At 48.6% G+C, this 26,289-nt stretch overlaps 1 protein-coding gene across 13 annotated transcripts in view; it reads right to left on the reverse strand.

Moving 5' to 3' along the window:
• Positions 1-26,289, reverse strand: part of Slc2a11 (solute carrier family 2 member 11) — a 42,948-nt gene that overhangs the window by 16,294 nt on the left and 365 nt on the right. For 2 of the 13 annotated variants that reach the window (XM_087198122.1, XM_004843576.4), the window contains exons 1-4: positions 18,138-18,383; positions 12,976-13,064; positions 8,981-9,079; positions 4,309-4,469 (exon numbers count right to left, since the gene is read on the reverse strand). In XM_087198122.1, coding sequence (XP_087054248.1) covers positions 4,309-4,469; positions 8,981-9,079; positions 12,976-13,032 — 317 coding nt within the window. In that variant the 5' untranslated portion in view covers positions 13,033-13,064; positions 18,138-18,383. Of the gene's footprint in view, positions 1-2,953; positions 4,103-4,308; positions 4,470-8,980; positions 9,080-12,975; positions 13,208-13,368; positions 13,930-18,137; positions 18,384-22,682; positions 26,231-26,289 lie in introns of those variants that run through there. The other 11 variants (XM_004843574.3, XM_087198121.1, XM_013071701.3 and 8 more) reach the window with 11 other exon arrangements.

The following is a 26,289-nucleotide window of genomic DNA, read 5'->3' on the forward strand; positions in this document are numbered from 1 at the left end:
TGTTTTTGAATTAAATGTGTTTCTTGTATCAAGCTTATTGATGGATCTTGCTTCTTGATCCATTTTGCCAGTCTGTTTCTTTTGACTGGTGAATTGAGCACATTTACAGTGATAGTTATAACTGATATACACTGACTTATCCTTGTCATGTTAATTTCATGTTGTTGGTTCCCTTTTTCTCCCCTCTCTGCTTAATTACTTGCCTTGTCTAGTGGATTCATTCTCTTGATGTTCATGGAGTTGTAGTCCTCATTATCTCTTTCTAGAATGTTCTTCAGAATATTTTGGAGTGTCAATTTGGTGGTCATGAATTTCTTCAGGTGTTCTTTGTCATGAAAGTGTCTTATTTCTCTATCAATTTTGAAGGATAGTTTTGCAGGGTACATCAATCCAGGTTGGAGGTTGTTTTCCTTTAGGACTTGAAATGCTTCACACCAAGCTCTCCTTGACTCGAGAGTTAGTATTGAGAAGTCTGCTGTGATTCTGATGGGCTTTCCATTATAGGGGATTTGTTTCTTTTCTCTAACAGGTTTTAATATTCTGTTCTTGTGTTGTGCAAGACCCAGATTTATTCCTTAGCACTGCATAACACACACACACAGAAGCCCTACCTTAAGGGTACAGCAGCTCTCAAGCTGTGGGCCATAGTCTATTCTACAGGAACCTGCCTATTCCACAGGGAATTCTTTCCATACTGGGGAACTGAATCCAGGGCCTCATCTATGCTAGTCAAGTACTCTACCACTGAGCTACATTCCCAGTCTTCCACAGGACATCTTGCTGACCCACTACTTACATCTTGCTGGCCCACTACTTCAATATACATCCACAATGAAAGAAACTGGAGGAGAGGGAGCAGCAAGTATGTTAGAAGTCTTGGTAAAGTACAAATATGACATGGAGTGGAAAAAAATATGGAGGAGACTGCCATGTCACTGAGATTTCTGAGATCCAATAGACTAAGACTTGTTAGTATATTTCCTCCAAAGTGCATGACAAATTGTAGCACCTTGGTCCTCTTCATCTAAGAAAGGAAAATCTCAGCTTCTTTCCATTTTGGAGAAAGGATTGCTGTGGGGATGTTTTTGTCTCCCCAAGGGTTCATGAGTTAGAAGACTAGTCTTTATTGCAGCAATGATAAGAGGTGGTGAGACCTTTAAGTAGTGGGGCTTATTGGGATGTAGTTAATGACCCCTCCCCTCAACTCTGGCTTCTGTTCTTGCCATATGATCATACCCTCTTATCTATGCTCCTACCATTGTGATGCCATTCACTATGAGGTTCTCACGAGAGCTAAGCCAATGCTAGTGCCGTGCCCCTGAACATCCAGAAATGTGAACTAAATAAATCCCTTTTCCCTATAAAGTACTTAGCTCAGGTTATAAATTGTCATAGCAACAGAAAAGCTAATGCCAGCAAATACCACACTGGGTATTGTAACTTGACACATTTACCAGATAACTTGAAAATCCAGCAGCTTTGAGTGGAGCTAAGCAAAAGGAGTATTCTCTGGTGGGTCCAAGCCAGGTTGAAAGAGCTTTGTCACTAGACTATTTAGACCCAGAACATCCTGTGGTGCTCAAAGTGGCACTTAGAACATCCTAAAAGGAGAATCTCAATACATGATCTAGGGTTTTGTAGTAGAACCACTCTACTCCAATGAATTGCTATCCTGCTAATGAGCAACAGCTCCTGGTTTTGTTACTAGGCCCTGGTGAGGAATAAACACCAGGCTCTAGAACACCAGGTGGCTGTGGACCTATCATGAACTGGCTGCCATGTGACATTCCCTTTGAAGTTTGCATGTGGCCAGTTGTACTTCATCACTAAATCAAACTGGTATACAACAACAACAACAAAACTTTTTTTTTTTAGTGACTTTTTTTTTTTTTGGTGCTGGGGTTCGAACTCGGGTCCTTGTGCATGTGCAGCAGGCAGCGGAACCACTGAGCCAAATGCCCAGCCCAAAACTTTTTTTTTTAAACGGTATACAGCAAACTTGTTCCATGTGGGCCATAAAGCTTCCCACAAATAGGCCACTCACACCAGCACAGCCCTAAAAGATACTGAAGGAATTAAACTCTTTGTGTAGATAGAATTTTGAGCGTATAATTTTGTATCTTTTCCAAATACTTTGGTTGGACTTTCCAGACTCCAGAAACTGAGAAAATAAATTTTTGTTCTTTATAAATTTTCCAGTCTCAAGTATTTTGTTATAAGAACAAGAATAGACTAAGACAGTTAATAATCCAGTGCTGGGCAATGAAACACAGCACTTTTTATGAGTTTCTTATTTCTTGTGATATAAAGTATCATCCAGGAAGAAATTTCCATTCCATTGGATGTTGCTGCATCTGAATGAGGCACTAATTTAACTTCCAGCTGCAGTCTTGAGGATAAAACTAACACACAGTGGAGATTGCAGCTGCAGCAATCTCAGAGGAAAGGGGTGGAGCACTGATATGTCCCTGCAGTCACCCAACTACTGACTTCTTGTTGTATGAGATAAAAGGTGTCCTATTATTTTAACCAATTGAGTCTTGGTTTTTGTTCCTTGTGGTTAAAGACATCCTAATAGATACATCTGTCAAATACAAAAACATGATACTTGTACAACTTTTCATTCAAGCAAAGAAGTTATATCAGAGAAGGAAAAAAGAGTTGATATTATAGAACTTATTGTTATGCCATGAATCCATCATCCAGAAGCAGATGATCTTAGAGTGTAATGATCGCCTGATGACCCTACATAATCAAGACTACCAAACCCACTCAACAATGAAGATTTACACCAGGCCAGGTGGCACCTGTCTGTAATCCCAGCTACTTAGGAGTCTGAGGCAGTATGATTGTGAGTCTAAAGCCAGCCTGGGCAACTTATTGAGACTCTGTCTCAAAATTTAAATAAATAAACAAATAGGCTAGGGATATATCTTAGTGGCAGAGTACTTACATGTGCAAGGCCCTGGGTTCAGTCCCTAGGACTGAAGAAAAAAATGAGGATTTGGATCATCATAATGAGCAAAGAGCCTCAAATAGTTGAAGTTCTGCCTAAAACAAGAGTAGAAAACCGGAGGATGGAAGTCACAGTATAAGAAACAGCCTTGTGATTTACTGTAAAAACAAGAACTGAACCTTTACTTATATTTCCAGGCTTTCTGCATCATATGCTTTAAAATAGAGTCACCCAGTGGCCAGGGATTTAGCTCAGTGGTTTCGCCACCTGCTGCACAAGCACAAGGACCCGAGTTTGGTCCCTGGTACCAAAAAAAAAAAAAAAAGAGTTGCCTACTAGTTTCCTTTTCCTTAATTAGTTTTACTCTTCCTTTTTCCTTTTCTTATATGGTGAATTATACAATAATCCCTCTTTATCCACTAGTTTGCTTTTCAGTTTCAGTCAGTTTTGGCCCAAAAATATTACATGAAAAAATGTTAGAAATAAACAAATCACGAGTTTTAAAGAACTTTCATTGTAGTATATTGTCAGAATTGTTCAATTTATTATTAGTTACTGCTGTTAATCTATTATTGTGCCTAATTTGTAAGTTAAACTTTATCATATGTGTAGCAAAACATTATATATATAGGGCTTGGTACTATTCATGATTTCAGGTATTCAGTGGGGGTCTTGAGACAGATTTCCTAGAGATAAGAGAAGGCTACTGTAATTAAATTTACCATTAAGTGCAAAATATCAAGAGAGCCTAATTTCAGGGCTGACAGAAGAATAGTGATCATATGGGCCTCCCAGGCTCAGGAAGAATACCTCTACTACATTGCCCTGGTGTGTGTGACAAGACAATGCTCGGAGTGGTATTACTTAGGGAGAGGTGAATGCAGACGGTGGTGTACATAGGAAGGTTAAGCACTGTTAGGTAGGGACAGGAGAAAGATGTCTATGTATGCTGGTACCTAGAAAAGGGGTGGACTGTAGTGATCATTTGTTTTTTCTGCTCAAATTGCCTTTCTTCCAATCTTGCACAGATGTAGTCATGTGAACCAACACAAACCAATAACAACTCATCCTCCTGGATGTTGGATCTTGAATGAAGACATTGTTAACAGAGTGTGGGTAGAGCTGAGTGTGCTGAAGTAATCCTTCCTAGAAAGAAAGTCCAAAGATCTGGCTGTTGATATCCTTGAAACTACCTTGGCCCATGTTTTTCTTGAGTCTTGGCTTTTTAGCACTTCTTTCCATTCTATGAGCTACCTCAGTATCCTTCCATTCATTACATTTTTTATTAAGTTACTTCAGGTCAGATTCTTTGTTTGCAATCTAAGATCAGAGGGTACATAGAAAGCACTTACCTTCCCAGTGTGATGGCCATGGGCCCTGCAAGGAGTGCTCCAGAGAGGCCCCCCAGGGGGAAAAGAGACACAATGAGGGACCACACAAGCAGCACCAGGTGGTCAGGTAGTGGTCTTCCAGTACGTGCCTGCCATGTTTCATTGGTGAATTCCTGAATGTGCTGTGGATAGAGATGCCAGTCAGCCCCCTGTAGATAGGGGCAAAGCAGAGCCCCTGCAGGCTCTGTGCTTCTGCAGAGCAGGCACCAAGTATCCTGAGCAATACTGCTCTCTATGGGGCAGGAACAAATTCACCTGACCTCCCACGTGCTGCTTTCCTTCACATTCTGTATCTCCTGTAGCCTAGAGCTGGAATTCACTATTTCCTCCTCTCTGGGATCACATTATTTCTCTATACTCACACAACATATGACAGCATATGTGTGGGTTTTTTCCACACTAAGCAATTCCCCAACTCTCTGCATACCAGCTGGGTGTACTATAATTTAATACAATTCTGACACTATCTGAAGTAAACATCAAACTCTATAAGTCAAAGAGCTCAGTACCATGAAACTGCCCCCTCTTCAGATGAAAATTGCAAACCCAGGTCTCCTGTATTCTACAGACCAGCTATAAAATGGGGTTTTTACAATTCTCTCCTCAATAGCTTGCTTGAATAGTTCACAAAACTCAGAAAGGGAGTTTCTTTACATTAACTGGTTTATTATAAAGGATAAAACTCAGAAAGAATCAGATGGTAAAGTTGCAGAGGGCAACGTTTGGTGGGGGTCGTTTGGAGTTTCCATGTCCTCTCGGGGCATACCACCTTCCTAGCACTTCAGTGTGTTCACAAAACCAGAAGTTCATCATATTTCATTATTCAAGAGTTTTTATACAATGTGTGTGGTGGTGCACACCTGTAAATCCCAGTACTTGAGAGGCTGAGGCAGGGGGATTGCTGTGAGTTCAAGGCCAGCCTGAGCTGCATAGTGATTTCAAAGCCAGCCTGCACTACAAAAACAAAGTTTTTTATAGAATTTAATCTTGAGGTTTCTCTCCTTCACAGAGGTCAGGGGGTGGGGATGAAAGTTCTAACCCTCTAATCACTTGGGCTTTCTGGTGATATATATGATGCTATCCAAAGGGGGCTGATTCAAAGTCATGTCATTAGCATAAACTCAGGTATGATCAAAAGGGGCTCATGACAGGGCTGGGATTTAGCTCAGTGGTTCCATCACCTGCCTCACAAGCACAAGGTCCTGAGTTCGATCTCCGGTACCAAAAAAGGGGTGGGGGGCTCATGACAAAAAAATAAAATATGCTCCTATCACTCAGGAAACTCCAAAGGTTTTAGGACCTCTACCCCAGGAACAGTGACAAAGACCAACTAATGCTCCAAGCCCACTATCCCACATTCCCACTCTGCTTGTGCCCCAGGAAGCCACCTGTCCAGCCCACATCACTGTTATGGCTTGTGTCTAGATGTCCCCCCAAATCTTCATGCAGTCATAGGTGGGGCTTTTGGGAGGTGCTGGATCTAAGGTGTGTGATGCTGGGATTAAGGGCACATGATTACAAAATTAGTCCACTTACTGATTTAGCATAGTTCTGGGTATGGCTAATGGGAAGGCCCATCCTGGGTGTGGGTGGCACCACCCAAAAGACTGGATGGGATAAAAAGGAAGAGGCCAGTTTGCTGCTGCTGCTGCTGCTTGCTGCTTTGCTGTCTCCTGCTTGCTTGCCATGTACTGTTTCTCCTCTGTGATGCCCCTCTCCCATGCCATCCTGCCTTGGAGCCAGCCAATCTCTACAAACTGTGAGCTGAAATAAACCTTTCTTCCTTTAACTTTGGGTGTCTGATATTTTGTCTCAGCAATGAGAAAGTAACAAAGACACTGGGTTCCCTTGCTGACTGGTTTTCAGTTGGACTTGGCTAATGGTAAGCTCCAACAGGACTTTAGAAGAAGAGAGGAACTTAGGAGCTCCATCTGGTTTCCTCCCTGTGAAGTCACCTCAGGCTGGCTGCAACCCTTAGACAATGGGCACCGCTCCTCATGAAGAGGCCCGTGCGATATGGTTCATTCCTCCTGGTTTTGGTCATTGTTCCTTCTACTTGTCTCTTTCTGGGGGAGACGTGCTGAGACAGCAGTGCTACTAAATCTGCACAACTGCACTTTCCCTTGCTGTGTGTGTTCTCTATACCCCCACTTAATCATCCTTTGTGAATCATCCTCTGTGGTACCCAAACCCACTTGACTTATCTTGTGTGAGCCATGTGTTTTCTTGGAACTCTGACTGTGGTATGCCTCAAAGATACAGTCATCCCTCTGTATCTATAGACTGAACCAAGAGCAGATCAAAAATACTCAGGAAAATATCTGTATCTGTACTGAACCTGACACTTTCTTGTCATTATTCCCTAAATAAGATACCAACTATTTACATGACATTTACACTGTATTAGGTATTATAAGTAATCTAGAGATTATTTAAAGTCTACAGGAGAATATAGGTAGGTTTTATGCAAATACCACACAATTTTATGTAAGAAACTTGAGCATCTGTAGGTTTTGGTATCCATGGGTATCCTTGAACCCATTCTGCATGTACTCTATTAGGTACACACAACTTTGATTGCTGCTAAGACTGAGAATTAGGTCCAGAGAGGTGAAACAACTCACCCATGGCCTCAGCCACAGGTCAAGGCTGAACCCAGATAGTTCACACTCCATACAGCCTCAGCTTCCAGGCTACTGCATCAAGGGAGCAGATGGAAGCCACGTGGTTGGGAAAGTCTATGCATGGTAAAGACGGGGACATTTGTCCTTGGTTAGAGGTGCAATACCAGTCTTAGGCTTCCCAACAGGACATGGGGGAGGCCAGTGAGTTCAGGTCTTGGCCAGTTCTCCCTGGCCCTCGATAGCTCCAGGTCATAGATGCCACTTCCCTCCCTGGGGAGGAGCTGTTGGAGGAGTTAGACTAGGGCCAGCCTCCCTTGATCTTGACCTTTGACCCACCCCCCCACCCCCCAGACTGGCCACTAGCAGAGATTCACTACTTAATGAAAGTCAGGCTCTTCTGGGCTCTTTTTAAAGTAGGCCTCAACTTTTGGTCTTCTGTGATTGTCTGCATGGACCAATTTTAGCAAGAATTCTATGTCAAAGGACAACTGAATTCAAATAATTTAGTTGAATTAGCCAGACATGGTGACACATGCCTGTAATCCCAGGATTTAGAAGGCTGAGGCAAGAAGCTCACCATGAGTTTGGGGCCAGGCTGCAGTACCTTGTGAGCTCAAGGCCAGCTTAAACTACATAGTGAGACCCTTCCTCAAAAATAAATAAATAAATTTTAAAAATTTAATTGGCTTTATTTTCCATCTTAGAATCAGGCAACACTTCATTCCATAAAATAAAGAGTTCTCTTGGACCAAGCTAAAGAGGTTGGTTTTATAGAAAGAAAAGTCCTCAAATAAAGCAGAAACAGAAACAAAAAGTAAATTTGTTATTTTAAAGTTACTTTCATTGTAAGGTGGGGACAGAAAGACAGAACAATAGGAAAATAACTGGTTGGTTAACAACAGCTTATTTTTGGTTACTTCTTTTATGTTAGGATTAAAGCAGAGGGATCTTTGTCATCACACCAGTTGAACTGGGCTTTTTGGGAAATTTGGCTGTTATCTCTAATGCTGATTTCAGAAGGCCCATAATCAGCTCAGTTTCAGTTTGACGATAGCGAACTTTCGTGACAGTGACTCCATTTTGATTTTTAGCATGGAACTTAGTTCAAAACAATGGCCTCCTATAATTTCTATTTAATACTTGCTAAGTTGGTTTAGCTAGAATCCCCCATCCTTTGTATCTGATCATCCTCAATATCTGATCAGGTTCCTCCCCTTTGCCATGGAGTCACCTTGCATAACCATGGTTTAACTAGTGTCATTCATTTATTGTTTCTTTAATAGAGTATTTTTTCTTTAACATCATTCAGCAGGGCCACGGGACCTGTCAAGTCCAAGAAAGCACAGTTTTGAGGACTGGAGATGGCCTTTGGGAGGCAAGGTTGATTGTGACTCCCATGGAGGGACCCCTCCCCAGCTGTGAGCCTACACTGAGGTGGGCATCAAATACTTAGTGAATGGAATGAATACATAAACCAATGCAGCCAGCTCACACCTCCCCTTCTAAAGCTTTCCATCCATCTTTTCTTCATGGGGATGGGATGCCATATTACTTCTGCTCAGAATACACTCCCATATGTCTTCTGTTAACAAACAGTTCTAGCAGGGCGGGTGGTGCACACTTGTAATCTCAGCACTTGAGGCTGAGGCTGGAGGATTGCCTCGAATTGGAGGCCAGCCTGGGCTACATACTGAGTTCAAGGGCAGCCTGAACTACACATCAAGACCCTGTCTCAAGCAAAACAAGACAAAATACAAACAAACAATTCTTTGAGGAACTTCTCCCAGGTTGTCAATTACAGCCCTATGCCTCCATTAAAGTGACCACTGTCATCACTGGAGAAAAATGAAGTGCTCTGTTTAAACCTGAAGGAGCCTGTGGGACAGTGGAGAGTGACATGGGAGAAAGCACTACTAAGTAGATGCTGAGCTGAAGCCCCACCATGGGCAGTGGATGGTCCCCACCCAGTACCCACTCAGACCGTGACAGTGGGCACAGAAGGTACATACCCAGGTTGGGGCACTGATGATGGAGAGGTTGTAGCCAAACTGAAAAGTTCCACCAATGCCAGCTGCACAGATGGTCAGGAGCAGGACCCTGCCCTGAATCTGAGAAGACAAGGGAGAACACAGAGTAACCAATAACTATCGGCGCCTCCCTCCCTGGGACTGACCTACAAATCACAACATTGCAATTCATTTGAACCAGGCAATAAGGTCTCTACTCTGCAGATAAGGACACTGAGGCACACAGGGGTGGAGCTGCCCAGATCACATGGCTGGCAAATAGCAGGGGAACCCAAATCTTCTGTTCTGAGTCCAGGTATTCCTCCAGGGTCATAGCATCCTCCCTCTCCCAGCATCTTCCTGAGAGAAAGAAGTCACTGGGTGGCCACTGGGCATACCTGCTGTGGTTAGAGAGGACAATCCCCTGACCTGGGGACCCAGGGTGGAGTAAAGCTCTGCCTCTGAGTCTCAGTGACTTCCCCCAGGGAAACCTTCTCCAACAGAGTGGTTTGGCTCCAGGAATCTGGATTGAGCCTCTCCTTACCTCTACCAGCTGGTTCTCCAACGATGGTAAGAGAAGGACCCACATGGTCCTGTATGTGTGGGAACATGGGGGACACACTGGGCAGCAGACAGCAGCCACAGATGGTAGAGGTGCCTGGGCCACAGTGTTAGCTCTTTCCTGACCCCTCATACTCTCAGAGTTGCTTCCCTACCTGGACCTGGATTTAATACTGTCTACCTGCAGGATGGGCCATATATGCCAGGCACACTCGGTACAGTGATGCTCTGCATCCCAGTACAGCCTCCTTAGGGACTGGTGGGGGGGTCCCCAAGGCATTCCACCAAGAGGGTTCAGAGCCCTCACGTCCATTCTATTTAGTTGGGGTTTTTTTTTTTTAAGAGATTCACAATCATGCTTCTATTTTTCCTTGTATAATTGTAAGCTGCAAAATGACATGCTTAGGGCTCGAGCTCAGTGATAAGAGTTCCTGCTTAGTATGCATGAGACCCTGAGCTCTCCCTCTAGCACTATAAAAAAAAGAAGAAAAGAAGAAAAAAAAATTGACATGCTCATTACGATTTTTTAAAAAACCAATCACAGTCTAATTTGTTTAGTTAAGCCATCTCTTGCCACAAGCAAAGGGATGGAAGATCAGTATGATGGTCGTCATCTGCTATGAGCAAAGAAGGTGATTAAAGTCCCATATGCTTTTCTGATCTGAATGCAGAGTAATGGTTCAAATCAGAGCTGCAGGGCCAGGGATTTAGCTCAGTGGTTTCGCTGCCTGCTGCGCAAGCGCAAGGACCCGAGTTCAATCCCTGGTACCAAAAAAAAAAAAGAAAATCAGAGCTGCAGTCCCCCATTCCCCCAGTAATAATAGCCCAGGTTCTCTTTATTCATCTTCATAGCCAGTCGGAAGCGGATTCACAGGAGGGTTATGGAACAGAGTATGGTTACCATCTCCCCATGGAAAGGCCTGGTCCTAATGTGGAGCTGGACCTCCTCCCCATGGTGAGACTTCGGGAAAACACTCAGCATGCCAATTCCCACCCTGAGAAGTGCCACGAAATAGGTGAGGGCTTCCACATTCAAGCTTAGCCCTTCTCGCTTTGGCCGCCCCACCTGCTGAGCTAACCAGCCTAACAGCGGAGAACCCGAGGACGTAGCTATTGACTCCACCACCATTTTGGACCTGGACCTCATTAAGGTTTTTCAAAAATGTAATATATTGGTACACCAAAATTGTCCATTCTCCCAAAATACAATGATAGACTGCTTCCATCAGAGGTTTTCCTAAGCATTCACAAAATAGCTGACATTACAAAATCAAATCACTGGGGCCAGGCATGGTGGTGCACGCCTGTAATCTCAGTGCTCAAGGGCTGAGGCAGGAGGACTGCTGTGAGTTAAAGGCCAGCCAGTTCTACATGGTGAGTTCAAGGCCAGTGTGAACTACATAGAGACCTTCTCCTCAAATAAATAAATAAAATCATTGACTCCCCCTCCCCCCCAAAAATCATACTGCTTTTCTCGTTCTGTAGGTTTTAATTCCTGCAAGCCAGATTTATTATATGGTTGGCTAAAGGTTTTCTGAAGAATTTCCAGAACCTACAGTCTACTTATTCATTCATCAGTGCTTGTCCTGGTCAGGACAGGTGCTGGGGGACAGACACAGCTTAAGGCAAAGACAGATGCATTGATTATTCGGTGAGACACTATGCTGGGGAGGGAAGAGCACATGCTGATCCACCTTGCCCTAGGTCTGGAAGAGGATCAATGACATCGGCCCTGCTTGTTTGTAATTCCCATATCGTCTAACTAACTCCATCCTAAGCCAGAAGCCATAGGAGGAAGCCAGGCAGGAATTTGAGAATCTGACTGCACCTGGGTGGTGTTGCAGCTCCAAGGGAGTTGCACAGAGGTGAGAGGGCCCTCCCCGGCCAGGACAGCTCATCTGGAGGAAGCAGCAAGAGAATAGTGTTTGACAACAAATGAACCTATATGGCAGGAGATGCCCACAGGTTTCCAAGGCTACAGGAAATTATTCAATTCTATGACACTGTGCACGTCTATTGCCTAGTACCATGCTTGATCAGGATAAGTGTTCAAACATTATCATGGTGAATAATAATTCAGGAACAAATGTTTATTTACTTACTTTATTATCTTTGCTATGCTGGAGGTCAAACCCAGGACCTCACACACACTAGACAACTGCTCTATCATTGAGCTACATCCCCAGGCCCTGGAGAACAGCTATTTATTATCTCCCTACTATTGGTAATAAATCTACTACTATTCTAGATGGTGGGGATATAACTGAACAAGAAACAAAACCCACAACCTCAGGGAGTTTTCCTTCCAGCAGGAAGACAGACAATGGTAAATTGAACAAGCAAAATATATAGTATGTCAGCTTATTATAGACAGCTGAGTTATGTAGAAATATTATAGGCAGTCAGATAGGGCTAGGTCCTCGAGAGAGTCAGGACAAAGGTGAAACACACCACAACTGCAACTGGAGACACATCTGTTTGAGGCTGGGCCTCAAGATAAGGACAAGGATGACCAGACCTGTATACTTCCTCAAAGGACAAACACTGGGCCTAATGAAGTCTAGGTAAATATCAGTCACCCCAGTGGTAACCAGAGACCTCTGGTCCCATCATTTTCTAGAAGTCTTTGCTCTTTCCGTCCACACTTGTTATGTGACTTGTTTCCCAAGTGGACCACTATTGGCTAAGTGACTATCCTTGTAACTTTATTGGTTGATCATGGTTGTGGCCCACGTTGGACCCACATGAGTTTTGCTCTATAAAACTCCTCTGTAAAATGGGGTCCCCAGCTAACCATTCGGAGCCCCTCCTGCCTCTCAGGAGCTATCCTATCACTATCTTCCTAGTCTTAACTTACGTTGTTCCTAGAATTCATTGCTCGATTTTTAGAGAACATGAGCTCAGTGTATCAGACATCTAACAGGTTGGGAGTTATATTTCATATTTCATCTCCAGTATTATTTCCTGTATCAAGCTAATGCTAGACATAAAGCAGGAAAGGGGATATGCTGTGTTTTAAATAGAGTGGTCTGGGAATATGGCCTGAGAAGCGAGGTGACAGTGTCCTACATCTACCTGAAGGTCACCATCCAGGTTGAGGGAAACCCAGAGATGGGGGGTAGTGGGTGGTCCCTGGCTGGCCCCAACCTCTGGGTAAGGTAGGACCCAAGTCAGGTGGGAAAGTTACAGGAGCGGGTAGGACGTGTGGGCATCACTGGGTGGGGGGGAGGGAGCTAGAGTGCAATGACTCAGGTCTGGCAACCTTGCGCCCGGAAGAGGGGAGAGCACATGCGCAGAGGGTGTTTGCGAGCCACAAGAGTCAAGCAGAAGCGGACGGACTAGCGCGGAAGGCCAGGGAGGTCTGCGGGACAAAGGAACCGGCGCTGAGCCTGCGCAGGCCGGGGAGGGGGCAGCCGCAGCGTGCTGGACTGGGTCACCTGTGGTCCCAGCCGGAAGGGCGGCTCCGGCTCCTCCTCCATGCCTCCGAGAGCCATTCACTTCTTACTCGGCTGAGGGCACAGCATATCTGTGCAGACCGAAACAAAACGCTGAGCTGCGGTCATTTCGCGGTCCCACCACGCGACCGGTCGCCGTTCCGCTGGCCCGCTGGTCCGACCGGTCTGGTCGCCCAGAAATTCTCCCCGGGACGGCGGGCTCCTCCGTCGCCGCCTGGGGACAGAAACTGCCAGACCCTACCTCGCCGGCCCTTGGGCTGCGCAGCCGCCCTAGCGTCCTCCCCGGCCTGGCGCCCACGCCCCCCCCCCCCACCTAGGAGGTCCCTGCGGCCCCGCGCTATGGGAGCCCCGAGCCCTGCGTTGCCTCGCGCAAACCGTGGTCCGTGTCCCCGAGGAGGAGGAGAATTACGGGCACCGGAGGCAAACCCACCAGTCCCTGCAGCGCGCTCCTGTGTTGGTCCTCGGCGGAATGCGCGGAGGTGAACTGGGCTCGGGTTGCAGCCCCGGGAGCCCTCGAGTGAGAGCCCGCCCTGGCCTGTGGTCCGGGAGCCCTTGGACCCACGTCCATCGGAGGGGATTACTCATGTTCTTCGGGGCTCTCGGGCCTTGCAGAATCCAGAAGTTGGGCAAAGTACAGAGTTGCTCTTGTGGTCACAAAAACAGAGCTGAAGCTGACATTCTGAAGTCATCGTGAGCGAAGACTACGATAGGGCAGACCTCAGACAGAATAGGCACGACAGTATTTCTACTGCTCATGCTTTGGTGTCTGATGTTTGCTGCACTGACCTTTAAATAATTTCCAGAAATACTGTACATTTTTAAGGAAAAACAAAATAGCAGATATACTTTCTTACATGCTTTTCTGCATCTGTTAAGATGATCATATGGATATTTTCCTTTAATCCTTCAAACTAGTTAAAGTACAAGACGTAGACCAAAAAGATTTTTACAGAAAAGAAATTAGACTTTCTAATGTTAAGCCATCTTTGAATTCTTTGGTAAACACAACTTGTTTATAATATTGTTATTATTGCTATTAATATATTGTTGTTCCAACTGCTTACATTTTATTTAGGTAGATTTATTTTTCTCAAAACAATCATTGTTTTCCCCCCTTAAAAAATACAATGGGGGAAAAAATACAGTGGGGAGCTGGGGATTTAGCCTGCCTTGCAAGTGCAAAGTCCTGAGTATGATCCCCGGTACTGTAAAAAAAAAAAAAAATGCAGTGGGCCCTCGAGTTATGACCAGCCTGACACATGAACAACTTGCGTTATTAGCGGAATTTTAGTTTTAACTTATGACCAGAGTCTTGAGTTACAACCCAAATGCTGGTCTTTCCTGTGTGGCCTTAACTGAGAAATCCTGGGCCAGTGTCTCTCTAAGGACAGAGATCTACCTGGAAGAAAGTGCAGCCTAAAATTACACAGGAGAGACTTTGAAGGCTGTGTAGAGGTCCCTGAGCCTTCATTTGACCCTGTGGTTGATGACATTGTCACTATAACAGAGTCCATAGGCTTGCGTGGGAGCGATGTAAAGGAATTGTCTACAGAGGAACTTCAGCAACTGCTGCCTGAGCAACAGAGAATGGCAGCTGAGGAGCTTTCTGAAGAGAAGGAGGAGTATCAACAATCAGTGCAGCAAAATAAAGGAAATCCTGAAAAAATGCACAGAGCTACACAGTTGTAGAGCAGACCCACCCAGATGGAGAAAAAGCCAATCCTTCCATTCACTTGCTTAATGATGAATCATGTCATACTACAGAACAGTATTAGATAAAAGGCAGAAACAGACAACCTTAGACCAGTTTTTAGTTCTGAAAAGGTTGAGACCTAGTGAGTCAGAAGCAGGTCCTAGTGGGCTACAGACTCCCCCAAGGAGAGAAAGGACACCAGAGAGCCAGATTCCTGATGTTCTTATGGAAGGGGATGCTCCTTCCAAACAATACCCACCTTCCATTTCCTCCTCCCTTCCTGCAAGCCGAAGATGTCAACTTGAATGGTGAGTACAGTATGAATTTGTTGTTTCTGGTAAACTAGGCACATTTTATAACTTTTTGGTGAATACATTAGAAACACTTGGGCCAGGGATTTAGCTCAGTGGTTTCACTGCCTGCTGTGCAAGTGCAAGGACCCAAGTTCAATCCCCAGTACCAAAAAAAAACACCAGAAAAACTATTGGTGTTTCTTGTAAATTACACACATTATATGACCCTTTTTTATTATGAAAAGGTTAGTTAAGGGATGCTTTTGGAGGTTTGGAACACATTATGCGTATTTCCATTATTTCTTATGGGAAAAATAGTCTTGACTTATAACCAACTTGAGTTACAACCAAACCTTGAGAAAGAATTGATTTCGTAAGTCAAGGGTCTACTGTAGATGGGAACCCAGACATGGTGGCCCAGACCTGCAATCCCAGCACTCAGGAGACTGAAGCAAGAGGATCTCCACAAGTTCAAGGCCAGCCTGGGCTACATAGTGAGACCCTGTTTATTAAAAAAAGTGGGAAACTGTGGGCTAATAAACAGTGCGATGACCTGATTATATGTGGGAAAATGACATTGGATTTCTATTGCACCCTGTACACAAAATCGTTCCAGGTGAACACCAACTTATTCCAAGAGGCAACTGTAAACATTTTAGAAGAAAATATAGAATATAGCCTAAGCATAAACTGTAGATATTTGTTGGCAAGATTTAACCTCATTAAAATTAAAAATCTAAATCAAAAGACAGCGTGAAGAGGTGAAACAAAAAGCTAGTCAAAAGATGAGATGTGCAAGGTTTGGGTCTCAATCCCCAGCACCAAAAAATTTTTAATTAAATTAAAAACAAGCTACCTAGAAAGAGAAGTTATCCAAAAGCATACGACCAACAAAGTATAAATACTCAGAATATATGAAGAACTCCTCAATATCAGTAAGTTAAAGAAGATGGACAAAGGAAATTTACAGGTGAGAAAACAGAAGAAAAAAAATACGGAAAAGATGCTGCCATGGTGTGGATGTCATTTGTCCCCTAAAGATTCATGTGCTGGAAGCTGGTTGCCCAGCAGTGGCAGTGCTGAGGTGCTAGAACATGGTAGTAATTAAGTAGTAATTAGAGGTTAGCCTCATCATGGATTAATGCTGGACTCCCAGTGTGAGTTGATTCTTGAGGAAACAGATGGCTATAAAGCAAGGCCATCCCAGAAGATTGGTGTGTATGTGTTTTGGGCTTTTTTCCACAGTCTACTTTCTCTGCCAGGTTGTGACCAGTTTTTTGAAGTTGCCATGTTTTTTGGAGTGACTAGACACCAGAATCATAAACCAAGTAAACTTTTCCTATACTTTTAAAGTAACCTGGCCTTGAATATTTTGTTATAGCAACACAAATGGACTAGTACAGAAGCTCACCTTTATAACTACTCTTAAGTCCACAACAGTGGCCAGGCATGATGGTGCATGCCTGTAATCCCAGCACTTGGGAGGCTGAAGCAGGAGTATCACCACAAGTTTGAGGCCAGCCTGGGCTACATAGTGAGTTCAAGACCAGCCTGACCACATAATGAGTCTGCTTAAAAAAAAAAAAAAAAAAAAATCGACCACAGTGTGGTGTTTCACACACGTCATAGTAACTGTTTAATTCTGGCAATGCCAAGTGTTGAGGAGGCTCAATTACAGTGCTCATGTAGTATTGCTGAAAATGTAGTCTGGTGCAATGATGCTTTAAAGCAGTTTGAGCATATTTGATAAATCAAAGTTGGACTACTGCTTGACTCAGCAATTCCAGCACTTCCTCAGAAACTTTGTGTGTGTGTGTGCATGTGTGTGTGTGAATCCAGAGCCTTCACACTGAACTACATTCCCAGCCCTTTTATACATTTTGAGACAAGGTCTCACCAAGTTGCCTAGGCTGGGCTTGAACTTGTGAACCTCTTGCCTCAGCCTCCCAGAATGCTGGAATTACAGATGTGCACCCCCATGGCCAGCCTGAGAGAATCTCTTAAACCCATGGTCAAAAACTTCTGTTCACAGATGCAGAAAACTGGAAACAACCCAAATGTCAAGCATCAAGAAAATGTAGATAGGAGCTGCAGATGTAGTCAGTGGTAGAGCATGTGTATAGCATCCACAGCCCCTGGTTCAAGCCCCAGCACAACCAAAAAGAAGAGAAATTCCAGTATATGATTACCCTACTACTCAGTGGACTAGAGGAAGTGTCAGCATAGGCTGAATCACAGTTCTGTGTAAGCAAAATTGCAGAAAGACACATACACTATACTGCCTTTATATTAAGTTTGGAAACATGCAAAAGCATGCCTTATATCATGTAAGAATACATGGATTATATAGTAAAAGCTTGAAGATAGCCATGCGGTTAAGTACAAAATTTGAACTGGTCCCTTTTGGTTCTCCGAGAAATTCCTTTTGGATACCCTAAGCCCACCCCACCTGGCCAGAATCAGAGCCTCCAGTGTGTGCATAAATTCGCCAACCACTAAATAAGATTATCCTTTAGCCAGGAGGCTCAGGGTTTTAAACATTAACTGGGAGTTAAGTTTGAGTACTGAAAGTTACAGCTGTATTTCTCGCACTCAGGGCCTCACATCCATCCCGTGTAGCCCTAGGTGCTGACTGCTAATCATCTCAATAAATCACACGTGGGTGGCCTTGCCTCCTTTCCCGGTGAAGCCCTCCCCACCCTTGCAACTCCCTGGCTCTTCGTCAGACTGTCAAGTCCAGGCTGGCTGACCTTATGGGGTAGGGGTCCCGCTAGCCTCGCCCTAAACTGAGGCCAAACAGCAAGAGCTGGTGGGGAGGGGGTCCAAAGAACACGCCCTGGCCCTTGCAGCCCTAGGCCTCCCTCCTCTGACTGGTGCCCAGTCTCCGTTTCTCGGTAAGGAGAGGGAGTCACTACATCCTTTCTGCACGAAAGGGCCCCTTACTCCACGGATGGGTAAGCTGAGGCCCAGAGTGGGGAGGGATCTGCTACCGGCGCACAGCAGGAAACGGAGAGGGCGAAAACAATCCACCGGAGCCGGCTGGTGTAATTGATGCCCACTTAGGCTACATCCCTCCCGGGAGTCCACCAGCACCCGCAGGAATCGGGGCGCGGCCTGCCTGACCTACGCTTGTCTCCGAAAATGCCCCTGCCCCTTACCTGGGTCTGGGAACCTCTGGCCCGCGTGAGGAGCGACCTGGGATTCCGGGCCCTAGACTCAGACTTCTGCGGGGACCCCTTAAATTTCCCCACTGCCGCGGAGACAACGTATGGCCGCGAGGGGGCGACAGAGCCCGAGCTCTACAGTCCGCCCGCCGAGCTTGCCAACTCAGGAAGGCCCGGTGAAACAAAGGGCAGAGTGGTGCGCGCCCGTGGTCCCAGCACTCTGAAAGGCGAGGGGATCGCAAATTAGAGTCCTGACTGGGCAATTTAGCGAGACCCTGCTTCAAAATAAAGAATAAATAGGGATGGGGATGTAGCTCAGTTCCCAGTACAAAAACAAAGAAGGACTTTCTCTGTGCACCACTGGGGGGGGGGGGCCTTCAAGGAGGCTGCCCTGCCCCACCTGCCCCAGTGCAATTTCACTTCCTCTGTCCCCATACCCTGGGCAGGAACTGAGAAGCCTGGCATCCACCCCCACCCTGTTTCTGCCTCCATCCCGGGGGGGCCTGGCAGGTCCCTTGCAGCTTGGAGTCAGGGACGCAGGACCCTGGCCCCTTCTCCAAGGATCAGCCCTAGCAGATCTGGGGGCGAGGTGGCTGCCCAGCCTGTGGTCAGTCACTAGTGGGCTGAGCAGCCTCCAGGCTCTCCAGCTCTCTGAGCCTCAGTTTCCTCCTCTGTCGCTGGACACTGGTGTGGAGGAAGCAAGCGTTAGGGTGGGTGTGGCCTATCACTTCCAGTGTTCAAGGGGTGCAAGTCCCCACTCCCTGCAGCCTTCCTGAATGCCCCCATGTGGACTGGCAGCAGGGTGGAGCTTGGGGGTCCTGATGACCTTGATTGAACACCAGGGCAGGCAATGAAACACCTTCAAGGACAGCAGGCCAGCCACAGGTCTGGTTGAGGCCGACACCAGCGGGGCTCCTGCCGTCCTAACAGGTACACCTCACCAGCCTCCGTCTGCTCACCTGCAAGGTGGGGCCACTGCTCAGTGGACCAGCTGCCCACTGCACAGATGCTGGGCCATCAGGGCTCTGTGTGCCTGTACTGAGCATCTTGAGAGCGGACACAGGACACAGGACAGACCCTAACCTTGGGGAGCTGAGATCCCTAGCCAGGTGGGGGGCAGGGGTGTGCAGAGCAAACTCTACCAAAAGCAGGCTTCGCCATCCTAAGAGCTGGCATTCCTTCACTCAGGTTCTGGGTCTCATTTTCAACTTAATGATTTAAAAAAGAAAACAAATCCAAGCCTACAACCAGCTGAGGCAGCGCCTCCTGACCACCCTTTGATATTTGAGGATTGAACAACAGGGCTGATTGCAGAGGGGAGATTTGAAGTCATCTTAATTAGAAGGAAAGAATGTCCAAGGGGTGGGCTGTTCTAAAACTACAGCTGAGCCCACATCTGGAGGAGAAGGGGGGAGGTTGGGAGATGGGGGGGTGTGAGGCCAGTGTGAAAGGCTGATGCCTGCCTTGCGGGGGGAAGGCACACTTCTGGGGCCCCAGGGAATGAGGGGTTGGATATCAAAGCGGCCTCTCCTTTGTCTGGCCCCCTGCCCTGCACAGGTTTGGGACGTGGAAGTGAAACAGGCAGGCCGTCCCTCCCTATCCCCACAGGCCGGCCTCAGTTTCCTAAACTCTGCACAGAGGACACATTGGTGCCTGGCCGGTTCACACTGGGTCTTTCACCAACCCCACCTGGCCTGGGCACAGTGGGCCATTAAACCGCAGGCTTCTGCTTAGGGAAGGGATTTTTCTCTGCATTTTATGTTTGGAGGTGGTTTGTCACTTTGTATACATTTGTCATTTGTTTGCACCCTCATTCTAAATAAATATTCACTTTGGTATCTAATCTTGCATCTATAATTTGCATACATTTTCTTTCTTCCTTTTTTTTTTTAGAGATCAGGTTTTGTTATATTTGCCTGGTTGGCCCTGAACTGATGGGCTCAAGCAATCTTCTTGCATGTCTCCCAAGTAGCTGGGACTGCAGGCATGCCATGGCACCCTGCACTCATTTTTCCTTAGAGGCCTCCTAATACCTCCTGACGGGGAAGGGCTAAGAGAATGTTTTGAGGAAAATATGGAGATAAGGATAATGGTGGTGTCACCATGGAAAGATAAGAACACTTGGGCCCTCTTCCCAGCCCATGAGTAGGAGCCTCCTGCCCTAGGGAGTGAGAGACCCCTGGCATGTCTGTGAACAGGGCCTGCTGCTAAGCGGGGATCAGTGGGTGCATGCCAGGTGGGAGGTGGGGAGAGCCCCAGGTCTCTCTTTCCATTTGCCCATGGCTCTGAGTCACTTCCTGGACAGAGGCTCCTGCAGGGGTGGCCCTTGTCCCTCCAGGTCCCTGCTAGGCCACAAGCCAGCCCCACTTGATCAGCCTGTCCATTAGGCAGCATGAGAGACAACTGCAGAGCGATGTGACCACAGGCACCACATACGCACACCCCTGGGCCATGCAGCTGGACCCCTGGCCGTGTGGACCCTAAGTGTGCAGCCCCGGGGGAACAGACCCACAGCGTGGTCTCCCACAGCCTGGGAATCTCCAGGTTTGCGTCTGGGAACTCACATCCCCTTGGCTGATTCTGCCAAGCAGATAATCTGCTTCTCCCAAAACACAGCCTGCAGCACTGAGGTCCAGAAATAGCAGAGGCAGGGGAGGGAACCTCCCCCCCGCACCCAGGGTCCTGGCACCAGGCAGGAGGTGGCTTTGACATTCCAGCCATGGCCACAGCAGGAAGTGGGAATTACTGGCAAATGCTAAGGACAGTGGCGCAGAAGGGCACAGGCTCAGGTCAGCCGGAGCTAGGGGCTGAGCAGGCACCATTGGAGGGAGGCACAAACAGGGAGCCACAGGCCCAACCACGCTGCTCAGCTGGGGTGGAGCCCATGTCTGAGATTCTACCAGGGAGCCCTGGGGCTGCAGAGGTTTCTCCTCCAAACCAAGGCCAGAGAAGCATCTGAAGCTGCACGGCGTTAGCAGCTTGGTGACCCTCCGTGGACACGGGCAGGTGATGGCCCTTCTGCCCCTGGGCCCCAGCAGTGGGGTTGGGGGTAGCTTTCCTCCTCCCCACTGGCATCACCCCTCATGGTGGCAAAGCCAGAACTGGCACCCTGCTGTTTTGCTACCTCTTTAGCTGTGTGTCCTGAGACACATTACTTAACTTCTCTGAGCCTGTTTCATCTGTAAGGCAACCTACTTCTTCTGCGGGTGGTGAGGCTTAAGTGAGTTTGTTAAAAGCCATGGCGTGGTCTGGCTCGGAACACTGAGTCACTGTCGTCTCTGCACTTCACGGCATCCTTCCTTTGCCCCCGAGCTGCATTGGGCCCATTCCCTGCCTAGCATGGCCTCTCCTCTTCCCGTTGCACCACCGTCCTCATTAGTGGCTGGGCCCGTGACTCTGTCCATGAACTGTTCACTGGTATGGTCTCTCCTTCCTGCTGGGTGTGGGGTTCAGTGTCTTCCCAGAGATCCTGAGGGACAGAGGTGGCCACTACGGACATTCCTGACCACAGGCCTGAGGGAGCCCTGAGCAGGAGACAGTGAGGGAACAGGCCCGGGAGACAGGGACCCCCACAGACTCCTTCTTGAGGGGATCCGGTCCACGAGCATTTGCTCTTGAGGGGAGAAGTGGACCTACAAATGGGGGCTGGCAGGGACTGTCCCGGGAAGGGGCTCCTGCCCAGAAATCTCCGACACCCCCCAGCCTGGCCATTTCACAGAAGGGGACACTGAGGCCTAGAGGGAGCAGACAGTGGCAGATCCCATTGCTGCCCTGAGGCTGCAGAGCCAGCTTTGGAGTCCATGTCTCCCACTTCATGTGTCTCCATGGTTGCCAAGCTGTACTCTGCACTGTGCAGACCCCAGGGCCAGAGCTGCCACTGTGTGCCCAACTGCAGCTGTGACAGGGCTTGAGGGGCCAGGAGCTGGGGGGCTGTGTGGCTAAGGAGGGCTTCTTCAAGACAGTCATGTTCTCACAGCACCTCGGCCTGCCCAAAGCCGAGGGTGGGCTCCCTCTCAGACTGGGCCCTCACCCCAGGTGAGGGGCTCACTGGAGCCTCTGGCCCTGGCTCCCACTGCCAAGTGCTGACAAAGGTCTGTGGCTTTGACCCCCTTGACCCATTCTTTCCCTCTCTATCATAGTCTCACCTCCCACCTTGGGCTCCTTTGTATCTGCAGGCACCAACCCTGTCACCAGGGCCTGGGATCCCTACCCTGCTGCACACTGCTGCTGCCGGGTTGGGATCTGCTCTCCTCTGTTGCCCTCCTCTGCTTAGATGACTGTTTCTACTCTTGTACCTTTCTTCCTCCAAAAACCACCTGATTGTGACCCCACTTCCACACTTAAAACCTTCCTATGGCTCGCCCCTGCCCTGAGACAGAGATCACCGTGGAGAGAGCTCTGCCTGGCCTCTACTGTGTCCATGGTATGCAACTCCTTCTCATCCTCATCCCAGGCCGTCTCTCATCTCTGTCCCCCCAAGTTACCTCAGGGCCTATGCACTGGCTGCTCCCCTCTCTCAGCTTGGCTAGAATGACTCACCCCTTGCTTGACTCTGCCTCCTCCATCCCCATTGTTCCTGGAGGCCAGCTCATTCTTGGAACATCTGAATTCTGCTAGGATCAGAAGGCCCAGACCTAGGTAGCTCCCTTTGCAGCCCAGGCCTGACACAGCCCACCTGCATGATTTGCTGTTCTTGCACTTTGGCCAAGAGCAGCTGCTGTGGTGTGGGTTCCGGATTTGGTGCTAAAAATATCCATGGCCCAGACAGGAAGGACCAACGGGGAGACAGCTGCTCCTGGGAGGGGCTGGCTGGAGCTGCAGCGGAGGCCCACGTACCATGGTTGGTGGGATCATGTGCTGGAAGGGGTGGACCCTATGCTCACAGCTCCCCAGGAAAGGGCCCCCAGTGGAGAGACAAGTGCTCAAGACCAGGAAAGGCTGCAATATGTCATCAAGAGCTCCAAGAGGGACACAAACATTCACCTTGTTTCTCATTCTTCCCGTTTGTTGCCACCAGCATGGGCAGCTTGGGGAATAAAATACATTTAAAACCTAAGTTGTCAGATCCCTAAAGGACGAGAGGTGAGCTCTGGTCCCTTTGGGTGATCAAGGAGGGCTTCCTGGAGTAGGGAGCTTTTCTACCACCTGCCCTTCCTCTCTCTTAAAAGAACATCTGGGTTGCCAGGGAAGAAAATGAATAAATGAATGATCCCGAGCTGAGGTAGGCCCTGAGGAAAAAAGTTGAGGCCTGGATAGGAGGTGGTAGTGGTGGTGAGGAGTACTGGAGAGGTGGAAGGGACTGGAGAGTCCCCAGGGAGCATCCAGAGAGCCATGTGGCTGGGGTGCAGGGGTGGCTAGAAGTCTCAGGCTGAGAGTCCCTCCTTGCGTGTGGGGCTGTGAGCAGGAAGGCAGCTGGGTGGGCATGCAGGGCCTGCCTGTGGGCACTGGCAGATCCTGGGCAGAAGACTTAGGACACATCTGGGGCCATCAGCCCTGGGAATCCCAGGATTTCTTGCTTTGAAATAGGGACAGTTACAAAGCCGGGGAGGTGGCCTGAGGAGCAGAGCTCACGGCCATCTTGCCATGGGACCCAGGCCCTTCTCCTGTGCATCCTCGGCACAGAAGGTGTCCAGCTGCCACCAGGTGTTACACCACCAGCAGCGCCTGAAGCTCAAGGCCCCCGGAACTTGAGGTGCTCAGAGCTTCTCTCCATAAATAACTTTCTAGAGGGGCCCAGAGCTTCTCTCCATAAATAACTTTCTAGAGGGCCCCAAGGGTTTAGGACAGTAGACATGGTATCTTCAGAGTGGCCCATCCTGGGCCTGAGACTGGACAGGACTGGAGATGGAGGTCTTTCCTTGGCCCTGCTCTGCCTCAGTTTCCCCATCTAAGGATACCCACCCAGGGTGCTGAGAAGGGAGCATCTGCAGTGGAACCCAGCTGCTGCCCCCTGGGGGTCCTGCTGGGCTTCCTCTCATCCAGGCTGGCTGCCCTCACCAGCCTTGGGCTCCCTGCCTCCCAAGAATGTGCTTCTGGGGGCTCCCAACCCGGGCGCCTGCCTTATCGGCCCCCAAACACAGGGAGACAGACGTCTCTCCAACAATGACAGCCCCTCCTGTTAGCCCTGACCTGACCCTGAGGGACGGGGGAGAGCGGCTAGCTAGCGCCAGCTGAGTGCCTGGAGGAGGAATACTCCCCTTCCCCAGGCCCAGTGAAACCCGACCTCCCTCTGTGGCCCCCTTTACCAGCCATGGCGCCTGCCCTGGCGGCAGTCAGAGGCCCTGGCTCCCCTCGAGCTGCCCGCTGTCCGGGTGGTATCTGCCCTCCCTGGCCCACCTCCAATGTGACCTCTGGCTGTTTCGCTGGGAAACCAAGGCCATCCGAGGAGGCTCCTTCAGTCTGCCCCCAGCCCCCACTCCTGTCCAACCTCTGCCGTGTCAGGGAGCAACAAATCAAATGCACATCGCCTTCCTTCAGTGGCCCCCCCATCTACCTCCCTCCAGGGCAGGGTTCCCTCGACCCACTCTCACCAAGCACCAGTCCCCAGGGGACTCCACTCTGCATACTTGGGGGACCCTCCTGCTCTTGGCATCTGCCTGAGGCAACCTTCTCGGCCAGTTCTCCGTCTTGGCCAGCCTCAGTCTCCTCAGGGGACCTCAGGATTCTGTGCAGAGACCCCCTCACTGTCCACACTGATGCCCAAGGCTAATCCGTGGTGACAAAGGCACATCTGTGTGGGCTCCTCTTTCTCCCTCCTGCCCCCTCCATCCTCCTGGTCACCAGGGACCTTGGCATGGACGCAGTCCTCAGTCCCTTTCTAGGCCACATCTCCCCGGGTTTCTCACTGCCTTAGGTCCCTTCTGCTCTCAGCCTCCTGGCTGGGTTTGCCTTCTCTCTCTGACAGGAAGGTCGCAGCCCAGGCCTGGCTCCTTCTGCCCATCTACTGGCATCCCTTTGGCTGCTCGCCTCACACAGGCTCAAGCTAAAACTGCCACTGACCTACTGGTAACTGACACCCCACTGGGCTGGGCTGCCAGCCCTGTCCTCTCCCCCAGTGCCACACTCAGGTTTTTTCCTGCAGATGTCACAGGTGCTTCAAGCTCAATGAGGCCAGAACACGGTTTTCCACTCCTCTTCCCTCTGCCCCAGCATTCCCCAACTCTGTAATGACCACCAGCCTTTACTGGCTTGTAGTCGTGCTCAGCCTGGGGGCAAATCCACCACTCAGCCCTCACTGGCTCAGTGATTCCTCTGGCCGTCTACTGCCCTCAGAGCAGACCCAGAGGTCTTTTTTTTTGGCACCGGGGATCGAACTCCAGTCCTTGCGCTTGCGCAGCAGGCGGTGAAACCACTGAGCTAAATCCCCGGCCCCCCAGAGGTCTTTTTTAAAGTTGCAATAACATCTATATAACAAAATATTTGTCCTGACCATTGTTATGTGTCCAGCTCAGTGGTATTAAGTACCTTCACATTCTTTTGCAACCCTCACCACCATCGAGCTCCAGAACTTTTTCATTTTCCCACACTGAAACTCTGCACCCATTAAACGGTAGCTTCCCATTTCCTTTCTCATATAAGGGGACTTGTACAGTATTTGTCTTTTGGGGTCTGGCTTATTTCACTTAGCATATTGTCTTCACGGCCCAGCCACGTTGGAGCATGTGTGAGATTTCATCCTGTTGAGGCTGCACATTTCACTGTATGGACATACCACATTTTGTTCACTCACTGGCGGTTAGGTGCCCGCCCTTCTCCTTCCCTCCAACACACAAGTGCTCCGTAAATGGTTTCTTTGAATGAATGGAGTTCTCTCTTTCACCAAGTATTGAGGCCCTTTGCAGCCTGCCCATTTACTCCAAGCAGCCTCACCACCTTCACGTCCCATCTGGGGCTGCAAGATTCCATGTCTGCACCTGGCCCAGCGGGGCCCCCAGAACCCCCCAGATAGGGGCTGGCACGTGTGAGGGGGATCTGAGCACTCTCTTACCCGCCTCCTTCGCCATGGGAACGGAGGGCGGGTTCTCAGAAGGAAGAAGGCCTTGCCCAAATTGTCAGCGCGCTAGGAGGCGGACTGCAATCAGACTCCGGGTCCCGCCCCGCCTCCTTCCCCCCCGCCCCCTGTACCCCCTCCCCTCCCTTGCGGCCC

This window comes from Heterocephalus glaber, unplaced genomic scaffold (assembly GCF_053883595.1).
Source record: "Heterocephalus glaber isolate CG9 unplaced genomic scaffold, H.glaber_assembly_v1.0 deba00001687, whole genome shotgun sequence".
Lineage (NCBI taxonomy): Eukaryota > Metazoa > Chordata > Mammalia > Rodentia > Bathyergidae > Heterocephalus > Heterocephalus glaber.